Here is a 14,137-nt window from a genome sequence, read left to right as displayed (position 1 = left end):
GATCATCAAGTCCAACCCTTGGTCCAACTCCAGTCCCTTTACCAGATCATGGCACTCAGTGCCACGGCCAAGCTCAGCTGAAAAACCTCCAGGGATGGGGAATCCACCCCCTCTCTGGGCAGCCCATTCCAATCCCTGAGCACTCTCTCTGCAAAGAATTTTTTTCTGCTCTCCAACTTCAATTTCCCCTGGCAGAGCTTGAGCCCATCGTGCCCCCTTGTCCTATTGCTGAGTGCCTGGGAGAAGAGACCAACCCCCACCTGGCCAGAACTTCCCTTCAGGCAGTTCCAGACAGTGCTGAGGTCACCTCTGAGCCTCCTCTTCTCCAGGCTGAACACCCCCAGCTCCCTCAGCCTCTCCCCACAGCACTTGTGCTCCAGTCCCTTCTCCAGCCTCGTTGCTCTTCTCTGGCCCCGCTCCAGCCCCTCAATCTCTTGCCTCAACTGAGGGGCCCAGAACTGAACACAACACTCAAGGTGTGGCCTCACCAAGACAGAGTACAGAGTACTTGCTGCTGGTTGACTCCTCCTGATACCAACAAGTTTGCAAAAATGGTTCCCATATGCTGGGACATCCTCCTTGTCCAAGATCACACTGGGAGAGAATTGCAGTCAGTGAATCAGATACGGCTCAGGGGAGACCTCAGCACTCTCCACAACTCCCTGAAAGGATGTTGTAGCCAGGTGGGGGTTGGTCTCTTCTCTCAAGCAACCAACAGTAGGACAGGAGGGCAGGGGCTCAAGCTCTGCCAGGGGAGGTTGGATATCAAAAAGAAATTCTTTGCAGAGAGAGTGCTCAGGCATTGGAATGGGCTGCCCAGTGAGGTGGTGCGTTCACCATCCCTGGAGGTTTTTAAGGTGAGACTGGACGTGGCACTGAGTGCCATGATCTGGTAATCAAAGTGCTGTTGGGTCAAGGGTTGGACTTGATGATCTCAGAGGTCTCTTCCAACCCAGCTGATTCTGTGATTTTATGCAATGGTGGGTAGGGCCAGCTGGGAGGTCTGACATTCAGGGAGGTGCTTTAGTGGTGGGCCTGGAATTGTCAGGACAATGGTTGGACTCAACGAACTTGAAGGCCTTTTCCAACCTAAATGTCTCTGTGATTGATTCCTCTCAGGAACCCACACACATTACAGAGCTTCTTGTCCATCTATCCAGTGCAAGCTGAAGGAATTGTTGCTGTTAGTGTGGTGATAGGACAGAGCCTGGAGCTAAAGGAGACACTTCTTTGAGTGTCACAGGGAGGAAGAAGAGCAGTGCCTGCAGTGGTGGTGTCTGATAAACTGTGCAAACAGGCAGCAAAGACTCACAGGTGAAGGGAAAATACAACACTAAAGAAGTCCCTGGCAGTTTTTAAGGAATGCTGCATTTCCTCACCCCTTGCAGTGTCTGTCCCAAGGACTGCAGGGCCTGGCTGGCACTCCTGCAGCTCTGTGGGTTCTGCCAGTGGGGCTGCAGTGCTCTGCAGACTGCTTGGAAACCTGCTCTGGGATTCGTTCCATCAATTGGGTAACGAGCAGTCATTAAAACAAAGCTCATTTGTGGTTTTCCTATAAAGGCTCCTGGTTGAAACACAGCCTTACATCCAGTTCTGAGCTACCTTTGGCTTTTAGTGTGTGGAATTACAGCACAAACGTGGGATGGATGTTTAGCCTGTGCTCTGGCAACATTTGTCATGTGAGAACATTATGGCTGTTTAATGAAAAGATTCTTAATTTAATTTCTCCTAATCTAAGGCACTGTTTCCTTTCAAGGACAAAAGAATGGGAGGGACCATCAGTGAGGTTTTGTACCAAAAGGAAGAAATGGTTGAAGTTCATCTTTACAATTCAGAGTTCTGTTTGCAATTTTCTGCTCTTTGCCCAGTGTTGAGTCTCCCATCGGGCAGCAAACCAAGCAGGGTCAGCAGTGCCACAGGATGGGACACTGAGGAACTCTGGGTGTGAGATCCACACAGATCTTCCATCTGGCCTCAACTGACTGTTAGTCTGGGGGTTCCACACAGCTCAGGGCAGATCATTTCAGGAAGATTTGGAACAAGGAGTTGCATGGGCTTGAATGAAACCAGGGGGAAATGGTTTGTTCAGTGTTAATCAGAAGGGAGAAATCAGCATTTTAAATTTGGGCTCACTGTAAGTGCATCCATAATAGCAACAGTATCATTATCTCAGCCTTAAACATGGACACTTGGGGCTTGAATTTGTTTCTTAAATTGTTGTCTCTTTTTGAGCAGTTTTGGCATCAAAGATTTGAAATCAGTTTGGTGTCTGTTAAGAATTTTTGATTTGGGAAGAAAATCCTGAAAGAGCAGGGAATTCTTTTGACTGTCAGTTGTACAGATGACAAATAACTCAGGATAGTGGTGATTTCTCTCTTATGAATACCCTGTAACTTTGAAAGAATTGCAGTCATTTGTATTCACGTTTTCACAGGTGCTGCTCTTGTTTTAAAGGCAGGGGAGTCTGTCAGCTGCTGAAAAATGAAGTCATAAAATGCCTTGATGAGGCAGAAAGTCACTCTCAGAATCAGGAAGCCAGTCTGAGTTGCAAAGGGCTGAAGAAGTCAACCCCCTCAGTAAAATGAGGTCCAAACATTTTAAAAAACCCCTTGGGTTTTTTTTAATCTGTTTATTTCGAATATATTTGAGTGAAAAGTTAAAAACTGGGCTGCAGAAAATCTTCTGTAGCTGCTTCTGATATAACCAGATGATTCAAGAAGTAATACCAGAGCAACACATCCAAACTGCAACTCTGAAAATTTTTATTGTAGGATTTGTGTACAAGAAAACTGTGAATCTGAGGATAGCAAGGTTGGGGGTTTTCAGTACTGGAGCACTCAGATTAATCTGGATTTCTGTGACTTTGTTATACACCTATGGGCATGATGGATCTAGACCTGCTTAAAAAGCCTCATTTCCTGTGGTCAGATCTTTCCTTTTCAAGAAAAGCTGTGAACAAGTCTGGGGAAAACTGGAATCTTCCATTAAAAATTCAGGTTGGCATATTTGAAGTTGCAGGGGGTTCTTGAAGGGGATCATAATTATGGAAAGCTTCCTTGTTCTAAAATGCCTGGTGGGTGTTGTCCTTGGTCTGGGCTACCCTGGCACAGAATTTCCCTTTTTTTTCTCTCAAGTGAACTGTAAGCATCAGTGTCCATTAACAGTCTTTGAAATAAACCATTGCAGTTCCTTGATGTGTGCTGACCATCATTAGCACACTGGACAAGGACACTGCTTGGCCATCACTTGGTTTGATTGAATCTCCTTCAGGTGTATTTGGAGCACTCCTGTGTGTGTTATTTCACCATAAACAACAGCCTGCCAAGATCACAAAGTTCCTTCGAGCCAGAGGTCTGCACAGACTTTAATAGAGATGATTATTAAAGTCTCTGAAGGAATGAGCTCCTTTCTGAGTACACTCAAATGTCTCACTCTGCTTTGGTAGGTTCTCTGCAAGTGCCCCAGTGTTGCATAGAATATTCTGCCATAATTGCAACCTTTGTGTGGTGGCAGTAAAAGTGACAGGATGAAACACAGCAGGATCCAACCCTGTAATGTGTTTTCTCTCCCATTTTACACAATGTGTCAGACAAGAGGCTTAGTTTAGAATTTTATCTTCTTTTTTTCCCCCAAAAAAAATTTCCAATCCATCATAAAATGGCCAAGTTCCAGAACATGGTAGAGCCACAATGCTGGCTTGAAGGGAGGGTAGAAAAAAGAAAAGAAAAGAAAAAAGAGAAGAGAAGAGAAGAGAAGAGAAGAGAAGAGAAGAGAAGAGAAGAGAAGAGAAGAGAAGAGAAGAGAAGAGAAGAGAAGAGAAGAGAAGAGAAGAGAAGAGAAAAAGAGAGAAGAGAAAAGAAAAGAAAAGAAAAAAGAAAAGAAAAGAAAAGGAAAGAAAAGAAAAGAGAAGAAAAAGAAAAGAAAAGAGAAAAAAAGAAAAGAGAAGAGAAAAGAAGAAAAGAAAAGAAAAGAGAAGAGAAAAGAGAAGAAAAGAAAAGAAAAAAAAGAAAAAAAGAAAAGAGAAGAAAAGAAAAAGAAAAGAAAAGAGAAAAAAGAAAAGAAAAGACAAGAGAAAAGAAGAAAAGAAAAGAGAAGAAAAGAAAAGAAAAAAAAGAAAAGAAAAGAAAAGAAAAGAAAAAAGAAAAGAAAAGAAAAAAGAAAATAGAAGAGAAGAGAAGAAAAGAGAAGAAAAGAAAAGAAAAGAGAAAAGAAAAGAAAAGAAAAAAGAAAAGAAAGGAAAAGAAAAAGAAAAGAAAATACTTGTATTGATGCACACACCCCATGAGCAAAGCATCATATACATGTGGCATCATCTACAGAGATTTACTGCCATCAGCCCAGGGATCTGGGCACAAAAGCACAGAAAGGGAAGCACTGGTGCTTTACAGGAGTCCTGGAGAGGAGTTCTGAGCTCTGCCAGTGATTTGTGTGCTCATCCTTACAAACTTCTCGGGGAGAGTTTTCTCAGAGGTTTAAGAAAATCGCACTCAAGAATATCCTCCTTTGATATTTTGCAGAGTAATGTATTCTGCCAGACAGGGGACTTTTTACTTATCTTTCTGTACATCAAAGTGTGTTTCCCCCTTGAAATGTGGGAAGTTGACAACTGTACAAGAGCAGCAGGGCTCTGGGTTCGCAGGGTAAGCAACGTTTCATTCTGCTGCTTTATTTGGACGGGCGACTGTGAGAAAGAGCTTGTGATGTATAAAATATCTGAGCCTCTTTTTGTACTTGAAGACATTGTTATCTCTATTTGAAGTTGGCTACTGAAGGTCAGTCAGGCTAAGTGCTTGCAAAAAGAATATCCTGTCTCTGTTGGCAGATACTCTTTTCAAAGTTCATTGCATCCAGCAAGCTGGTTTTGTAAATACCACCCATCATGGCAAATTACAGGCTGGGGGTGGGAGGGGGAGCAGCTCTGGTGGGTAAATGCTTTTCATTTTTAAGAAATGGATTGTTGTCACAAAGAGCATTTAATTTGTTTCAGATTTGGTGTTGATCAGGAATGTCAAACGGCACTAAGGAAGTGATACATTCTGTGATAACTGTAATACTGAAACTTTCACTCACTGATAACCATGGCACTGATATATTGTGGTATTTTCATGACATTTCCCTTGCTTTACTTTGAAGTCTGGTTGGTTAAGTCAGGAAGTCTTTCTGTATTAGCACCACTGAAGTCAGAGTGTTGTTTCTTCCTCGCTTTGTGTTTTTGGTGTTTGTTGATAAATGAGGATGTGTAGGACACAAGTGGGCACTTATTTCTTCATTTCATTTTGAAATGAAGGCCATCCAAAAAATGGGATTTTATATTAAGTAACATTTTGAAAAGAGTCAGTAGGTTCTCTGTGCTCTACATATTCAAAATAAATCTTTGTCTTTCAGTGGTGTGGTGGGTTTAGGTTTTATTATATCGTGTCTACTCCCATCTACATAAAGTGCTGGTTCACTCCCAGAAATATTTACAAACAGCCATCCCAGTAATTCATGCCTGATCTTGGGAAGAAAATTACTGATGTGTGTTGGACTTGCAGAATTAGCTTCATGGGACTCCCTGTTGGTTTCAGAAGAGCTGACGAGTTGTCTGTGTAGGATTTCTTGGATCCAGCTCCCAGGAAGGACATTCAAACATGTACTCAAGTGGCACAGAGACACACAGAGACCTTGGAACTCCCCTTTTTTACATTAAGTGGTTTTCAGACTGATTTTTTTTTCCACAATACACTCATTTCTAGGATATGATTGTCAGCCTTGAATGTTCTGAAGAGCAGAGTCATTGGCTTCTGCCTTAAAACTCAAACCAGTCTCAGTGTTCCCTTGGCCAGAAAGGCGAGGGTGGGGTGAGGAGAGTTTGTGAAGATGGAGGTTCTGTCAGCAGCTGTTTTGTGGTCAAACAGCAGCAAAAAGGCTCCTCCTTGGTGGAAGAGCCAATATTGTAACAGCAGGTCCCAGTTCACATTCCAAGGGCAAGTATTTATATTTAAAGCACTCGTTATAATGTATTTAATTTAGGTAACTGTTTGAATATGCTGGTACATTTTTGCTCAGTTTTTCTAGTCACTAAGAGTTACCTGTGTGGAAGGCAAGGCTCTTTAAAAATTCATAACTCTTTTTAACATCAGTGAAGATTCCTGATTAATTTAAACCTAATCCTGTTGAACTGGCTGGCAACATTTATCCTTGTTCCACCAGGTTGCAGTTGGTTCCTTTAAAACCACAGCCCAGAGCAAAATGCTTTGCTTTCAATGCAACCACCAGTGGAATGATGAACAAGATGCAAAAATACCTACCTTTAAGCTGCTGTTTTAAAAGGTTATCTGAAAATATCTGCATGAAACAGCTAAAAGGTCTGAGGAGATAGTAATCGGTAATTATTGTGGAAACATCTGATTGGAAAACCCCACGACACATCTCACTTTAAAAAAAATAAAATAAATTAGGTAGAAAAATACAAGCACTAATATTTGCATCAGTGTTTGATGTAGCAGGGGAAGGAGGCCCTCAGTCAGCGAATCCAGCTAAGTCTGTTTTGTGCTGTGGCAAATCCCATTGTGAAGGGGCTGTGGGTAATCAGAAGTGACAGCATAAGCACTTTCTGTTCAAAGTGATTTTACAGAGAGCATTATTTTCTGAGGAGAGTACACATATGGCTCCCATAATGCTGCAAGAGCACTGCTCGAGCCATTTATCGGCACTGGGGTTGGGAGAGGAAGTTTGGCAAATGGTGCTCACCTTTAAGACCTTTCTCTCTGCATTTCCATCCCATAAAACAGCCTTAAAATTGGAGGAATTGGCCAGAAAGGTGAGGGTGGGGCGAGGAGAGTTTGTGAAGATGGAGGTTCTGTCAGCAGCTGTTCTGTGGTCAAACAGCAGCAAAAAGGCTCCTCCGTGGTGGAAGAGCCGATATTGTAACAGCAGGTCCCAGTTCACATTCCAAGGGCAAGGCAGAGCTTTGGGAACATCTCGAGAGGGGTTTTTGCACCCCTACCAAAGGGTGCCCAAGATGCTGGTGGTGCATTTTGATGCTTATTTTCTTACCTTGACTCGTGGCTGTAACACCAATCCTTGCATGAGGAATGTGCACATTTGGCCAGGACCTTTCAGTTTAAATTAATACATATCATCAAGTTCTAGTCTGCTGATTTTTGTAAGTTGGTTACCAGTGTCTCACATTTACAGATTTGCCCAGAGGAACTAGTCAGAACTTCTCTTCCCAAAAGCTGAAGGCTCTCAGCTTTTCTGTTCAGGGAAAAGAAAGATTCCAGTGCTCACACTTGTAGAGCCTGGTAGTTCAGAACCAAAAGACCAATAGTAACACAATTAAAAAGAAAAAATCCTCATGACATTTGTACCAAACTTGGTAGCTCCATATTTGGGGTTGGCTTTAAGTATTTATCTGTCTATCAAAAGCATCAGTAGTCTGAAAACTGTTGCTTTGGAAGTCAGCTCTAAATTTGCAAATAATGTATCTATTTTTTGATGAGTTATTTTAACTTACTGCCTTCCTGGGATGTTCCAAGAAGCCTGAAAGAAGTCTATTTATTTCCATGGTAATTTGTTTTGGAAGAGGTGGTTGAAGGAATGGGAGGGTAGCAGAGGAGATTCAGGTCTCTCTGTCTTTCATCAGCAGTAAAGCCAAACAATTCCAATTCTAAAATTTCATTACAGGCTTTAATCACAAATAAAATGTTTCAAATACTTGTACTGCTTCCAGTAACCTCTTTCTCATCTCCTAAAATTGCCCCCAAGGAGAGTGAAGCTTAAATACTGAGGGGTCTGAGTACACCATCAGTTATCCACTAAAGTGGAGACAATATTGTTTGTGTTCAAGCATGAATTCCGATGACATTTAGCAGAGTTAATTTTATCTTGATTTGGTATTATGAATTTTGCCTCATTCTGTTCACTCTGTTGCTTTCTGTAAAATGCCTCTCTGGTTTCCCTGGCACTGGCCCATGGCTGGTGATTGCTGCCACATGCTTGTCTAGCAGAAAAACGTCTTTATTACTTCAGAAATTATATATTTAACAGCTTGGAGATATTTGCATCTGGCTTGGAGTTATGGCAAGTAATACTCCTGTTGAGAGAGCTGTTCATTTGGTTTTAATGAGCACAAGCTGCAGTTTGCCATCCAGAAACTGCCTGAGCTTAATAACACAGGGAAGGAATTGTGGCACTGCTCAAATCCCCTCGCTCTGGGTCGTTTCGTGGGCACTGCTTTGTGTGAGTGTGGGAAAATTCTGAGCCATGGAATATAAAAGGGGGTTCCACAGTGGTGTTGGTATCTTCTTTTTGTATCAGCTTCAGGTTGAAAAAGCAGCACTGAGAGTGTAGATACTTATCTATTGAAGCAATACATGTTGGAACATTTATTGGTGAGGTGTAAGGAGCAAATGTGCCATTAAAGTCTGCACACAGAGAGGGGGGATCCTTCCACCTTTACCAGACAAATCATGGGTTTCATTCCTCTTTTAGAGTGGCAGATAAAATAGATTAATGATGAAATGCATGTCGAAAGAATTGGCTCAGTGGTTGCTTTGCTGACGTTGGTGTCATTTCTTCCCTACAGGTATTTCTGTAACGAAGAAGACTCACACATGTAAGTAATACCTTTTGATTTGGCCTCCTCTTGTGACTGCAGTTTGCTGGGCTGGGCTGTGGTGCTCAGGCTGGCAGGTTGTGGCTCCATTTGAAAAGTTGTGGTGGCTTTTCTGCTGTAGGGTGGTTTCAGCCCTCACCCTGAATGTAGCTGGATATCCAGTGTGTGTGTCTGAGTTCCTTGGACATGTGTTAACTCAGAGGGCAGAAAAGGAAAGCTGTGAGGAAAGGCAAATTCCTTACTCTGATTTGTATCCCTTAGAGCTGGCTGATAATCAGCATAGCCAGAAAACACAGATGAGAATGGTTATATTTTTATGTCTGTTACATATGCAGTACAATTCAAATTAAAACACATCGTTTAACTGAAAGTCTTCTCTCCCTCCCTATGCATTAGAGTGAAAGATAAATCATTCTGTGCTTGTGCTTAAGGAACTCCATGGAAACGAGGTGGTTATTGTTTGCTCTCAACCACACAAACAAACAGTCCTGCTAAGTGGCAGCCTTGGCCATGGCTGTGGGTGTGGCATTTGGGTACACAGACATTTATGGCAAAGCTTCTTCAAAGTCATCATTGCTGGGCATCAACTCTTGTCTGCCCTGCAGTGAGTTAAAAGCACAAATCCAAGAAAATACTTTGATTTGTAGCTAAAAGAGATAAGCTGAGATGCTTTGGAGGCTGTGGGGGTTTGGAAATCTGCTATGTGAGAGTTGTGCTTGCACAGGATCTGAAAGGGCTGAAGCTGATGGTCTCACTCTGCTGGAAGCCCTCTAACAAAACAGGTGGGAGGCTGCACAAAAGTTACAAATATTTATGTTCCAACAGGGTTATGCATTCAAAGTATGTTCACTGCAGCTTCCAGGGTTCAAGTGGTGTCATAGAGTGTCTTACATGGCTTTCATTCTTATTTCATTCCTGGGTTTATAATAGTCATGTAATGAAAATCTGACTTGAGATTATGAATTCTCACTGTGTAGAGTTGCAGAAGAGATTTAAGGCAGAGTTACAGAATTGATTTAAGAACATCAAATGAGAAATTTGATCTGTATGAGTGTTGAATGAAACTTTAAATGTCTCAGACTCTTAGAGCATGATGGTCTTCCTGTGCTTAGGTGGGTTTGCTGCTTAAGGTCTTCTTTGGTTGAAGGAAAATTTGGTTTCCATGGAACTTCCTGGGAGCTCCAGGCAGGTGCCAGAGGGTGCAGTGTGGCTTTTGTGTTCTTGGGGAATATTTGAACTCCTGCTGGTGGGATTGGCAGCACAGGAGACTGAAGTGCTCTGTGTGTCCCCAGGCCAGGCAGTGTGCAGAGAGCTGCCTTGCTCAGCCTTGCCCCTGGCCTGGAGGGACCACCCTCTCCAGAGGTGGGCAGTGGGGTGGGTTGTGCCAGCTCAGCCTGGCCTGGAGGGACCACCCTCTCCAGAGGTGGGCAGTGGGGTGGGTTGTGCCAGCTCAGCCTGGCCTGGAGGGACCACCCTCTCTAGAGGTGGGCAGTGGGGTGGGTTGTGCCAGCTCAGCCCTGGCCTCTCCTGGCTGCAGGCTCATGGCTGCGCCTGCTGCTTTGTGACACTGCACCAGGACCTGCTGCTTTGTGACCCTGCACCAGGACCTGCTGCTTTGTGACCCTGCACCAGGACCTGCTGCTTTGTGACACTGCACCAGGACCTGCTGCAAGAGTCACACCTCCACTTCCAGTCCTGATGCTTCCTAGAGAGGATTAAACAGTAACCACAGACCCCAAAGAGTGTAGAAAACACCTCAAGCCATGCCAGGCTGATGGAGCCTTGTCTTGGGGTGTGTCTCAGGCTGGTGATGACAGAGATGTGTTCATGGATGCTCCATGAGGAGCTCCTGCTCACCATGCAAGGCCTTTCCTCCAGAGCAGGAAAATGAGGGACCAGCATCTTTCCTGTGGAGAACTCTGTGCTTTTCCAAGACAACTGTCAGAGAGCAGTTCCCTGATTTGTTAATCAGTTGTCATGCAACTGCTGGAGCATGAACAGGAAAGTTGCCTGAATAATGGGCAGATAAGCTTGCCCATTAAGGAGGGATTAAAATAGAAGGAGCAATAGGCTGTAATTGGCATGATGAAAATGCAGGCTACATTTGCAGGCAAATATGTATGAGGCTGCATTCACTTTTGGCTGAGGTTCTTTGAGAATTCACTCCTGTTATGACAAATTCACACAGAGTGGGAATTAATGTATATTGTGCATCTTTGGCATTTCAGCATCATGCACAAAAAGTGTTTCCCCCCCCCACTGCATGGATTTTTTTTCTTATTATTGGATAGAAGCAGACAATAAAATTCACAGGTTTTGAATTATTCGAGGGAAAATAATTTTATATAAACACCTAAATGCACGAATTGCAATTAAACTTTGAGTTGTTAATAACTGCAACTGACAGGGAGAGTGTGTATCACCTCGTGTCAGTATATTTGACTCAGCCAAATTGTTACACAGAGTAGGATTTGTGCAAAGACATTTCCAAAAGCATTCTGGCAAACACTTTGTGTGGTGTATGTACATTGCCTGCACTGATGTTCAGGAATCTGGATGAAGTTGCCTTATTCCAGCTTTGCCATGTGTGGCATGTGAGGGTATTGATTGCCTGTGACCTGCCACTTAATTCTAATCACCTTTTGATTTAATTAGGGAGAAAGAAATGGACTGGAGAAAATGAGTGGAGAAGTGAAAAGAAATTAGTGGTGAAATAAATATTTTTTAATGAAATGATAGAAAGTTTGGTACATGATGGGTTTCAAGAATCAGATGAATCCTTTTCAGACTTCAACCTACCAGCTGTTTTACTTGTGTTTTGAAATTGGTGGGGATCTGTCTGCATTCCACAGTTGATGCTGGGTTTATTGTTTGAGTTTAGGGGTCTGTTTTACCCCTTCCTTGGCACTGCTCTGTGCCAGAAGTGTCCCTGGCAGCTGAAATACTGGAATTACTGTGCTGGTGGCAGGGCCTCAGGTTGTTTCTGAACCAAACAGTAGTTCAGTATCTGTGCACTTGCAGTGCAGTGCTGAAGAAATGCAGATCTTGCCTAAGTTTGAACTAAACAAAACCTGTGAGAGATTTTTATCCTTCTTGGTACAATTAATTTTATCCAAGTGTTCTATTTTATTGGCTGCTTCTCCACATTCTCTCTTTAGCAGAGTCTGAAAACATCACAAAACCTGCCCCTTGAAACAAGGAGCGCAGTGCTCTTGTGAGCAGCACCAAGGGAATGAATGTTATCCACCCCAAAATGCAGCTATTTTCTCAGTTAAAGTTGAAGATTAAACAGGCTTTTGAAGTCAAAATTCATGCCTACTGTCTGTGGGCTTTCTCTGCTGGGCTCACATGCCTGTTTGTTGGGTTAACCATCACTTCAGATGAGATGTGCTCCTGCCTGTCAGATGGTGGAGGACAAGCCCTGTCTCAGCTTCCATACAAAGTGGGACTGGTGGCCTTTCAGTTGGTTTTTGACTCAAGAAAGACCTGACTGACATTTAGAGTCCTCTCTGAGAATCACAGAATCACAGACTATTCTGAGTTGGAAGGGACCCAGAAGGATCATCAAGTCCAACTCATAAGTCAAGGGCCCACATGGGGGATTGAACCCACAACCTTGGCATTATTACATTTTAACCAACTGAGCTAATCTCAGGGTTGCTAATATGCACTAATATTTGTAACACAACCCTCTTCCTCCCATGTTTCATACTCTGAATAGAAAAGCACTCCAAGTGAGTGGTAACTGATGCACAACTTCAGCCTCTTTGCAGGTTCAGAGAGGCATCCTGGTATCAGGGATGATAAGGATCTGAAATTCTGCGAATAAAAGGCTGCCAAAGACCTGCATTTAGTGCTTACTGACTTGGGTTCAGGCTCAGTCCTGAAGTCTGTACTGTTGGGTTTCTAAATCTTGCCACACTTCATGCAATTGGTTTCATGGCCTCTACCAGACCATTTGTGACTCAGAACTATCACACAAACCCATCACCTTTATTTTTCTCCAGTTCATTTTTATATCCTGGCACTGACTTTCTGAAAAGAACTTGATTTGGCTGCCTGTCAGAAGAAGGGGTGGTTTCCTGCAGAGGTGTCCAGAAGGTGAATATTGTCCTGACTGATGCAGTGGACCCTCCTTTCCCTCACAGTTTGAGCTGTGGGGAGCACAGCTGGGAGCTTTGGAGGAGTTTGGTTGCATGGCTGGAGTTTGTACCTGCACAGAGGTCCAGGGACATCCAGCCATTTGTTCTTACCATAAGATATTTGTTCTTAAATAAAATAGAGGAAAATGCCTAGATTGTACAAGCCTTCCTTTCACACAGTTTTCTGTCCAGAGCTCCTCCCACCCTTTGGAATGTTGTTCCACAGCAGCAAAGACTCAGGAGCCCCAATTCCTGGTGCCACACACCTGTCAGTGCAGAGGGAGGGACCTGCAGGGCTGCTCTGACTGGACTGGAATCCCCTGGTGCTGTTCAGACTCTCCCTGGGTTTGCCTTTGCAGTGACAGTGACCCACAGTTCAGTGTCACCACACAGTGGGGACAGTGGCCCTTTCTGAGCTGAGTCCAGAAGTGACAGCTGCTTCATGCAGTTGAATTATCCCCATTTGGAGAGCAAGAGCATGTTTCCTTGGGCAGTCATGGTGATGGACAGCCAAGAACTTCAGTTTCCATCCCTGGACCAGCTCATTTTCAGGGAAATTTAAGACCTACCAGCCCAGTCTGTTCCCTCATGCCTTTATGATAAGGATTTCCATTATTGGTGATGGAACCTTTGAGTTGTGCTGCTTTGCCACTGATCTTTCCTAAATCAGGAGAGTCAGATGGTAAAGGGCACAGCAAAATGGAGCCCAGCACTCACCCCTCACTCTCAGATCACACCAGTCTGGTCAGTGGAGCTGTTGGGAAGTTCAGCTTCATCTCAAACCTAAAAACTGTCTGTTGGTTGGGCTTTGTAGGTTGTTATGGGAGGCACAACAGCAGAAAAGTTGTACCACTGTTAGTGGCCCATGGACTAATTTTGTTCATCTTTTATTGTATCTTTTGGTGTACTCAAGTGTCACATTCAGCACTGTATTTTTATTTTTTCACAACTCAAGATGTGTACAGATTTATCAGAAAACACTCATACCAAAACCCTCTGTGGATTCAGACTCCTTTGTAAATCTAAGATATTTGCCCTTTATTTGGGACTTCTCTGCTTTCTGTGCTTTACCAAGGTAGTTATTCCAGAGTAATTTGTCTTAAACAATTATGTCAATAGGCATCTCTGCATGAATTCCTTAATTTTGGGTGAAATGTTCCTTCCTTAAACTGAAATTATCCTTTCAGTTAATTTCTGGCAGATAAGAAACGTTTCCAAAGCTGGGCACTGATTTTAATGGCATGAGCTCCTGCTGGGAAATGTAGTGGGATCTGCTCACTCTGAATTTTTAGCACTAAATAAAACCAGTTGCATGAAGAACTGGCAGCTTCTCAGATGTCCAAGTACCCCAGAACTCTTGTTCACCAAAGTTCCACTAAGGTTTGCAGCTTCCTGG

The 14,137-nt window shown here is 43.3% G+C and overlaps 1 protein-coding gene across 2 annotated transcripts in view; it reads left to right on the top strand.

Annotated features, from left to right (window-relative positions):
- RORA (RAR related orphan receptor A) overlaps positions 1-14,137 on the top strand; it is a 386,718-nt gene that overhangs the window by 259,351 nt on the left and 113,230 nt on the right. For both annotated transcript variants that reach the window (XM_071568779.1, XM_071568777.1), the window contains exon 2: positions 8,570-8,599. In XM_071568779.1, the coding sequence (XP_071424880.1) occupies positions 8,570-8,599 (30 nt within the window). The remainder of the gene's footprint in view (positions 1-8,569; positions 8,600-14,137) is intronic.

The sequence above is a fragment of the Pithys albifrons genome, chromosome 13, assembly GCF_047495875.1.
Source record: "Pithys albifrons albifrons isolate INPA30051 chromosome 13, PitAlb_v1, whole genome shotgun sequence".
NCBI lineage: Eukaryota > Metazoa > Chordata > Aves > Passeriformes > Thamnophilidae > Pithys > Pithys albifrons.
This window is presented reverse-complemented; position numbering and strand designations above follow the sequence as displayed.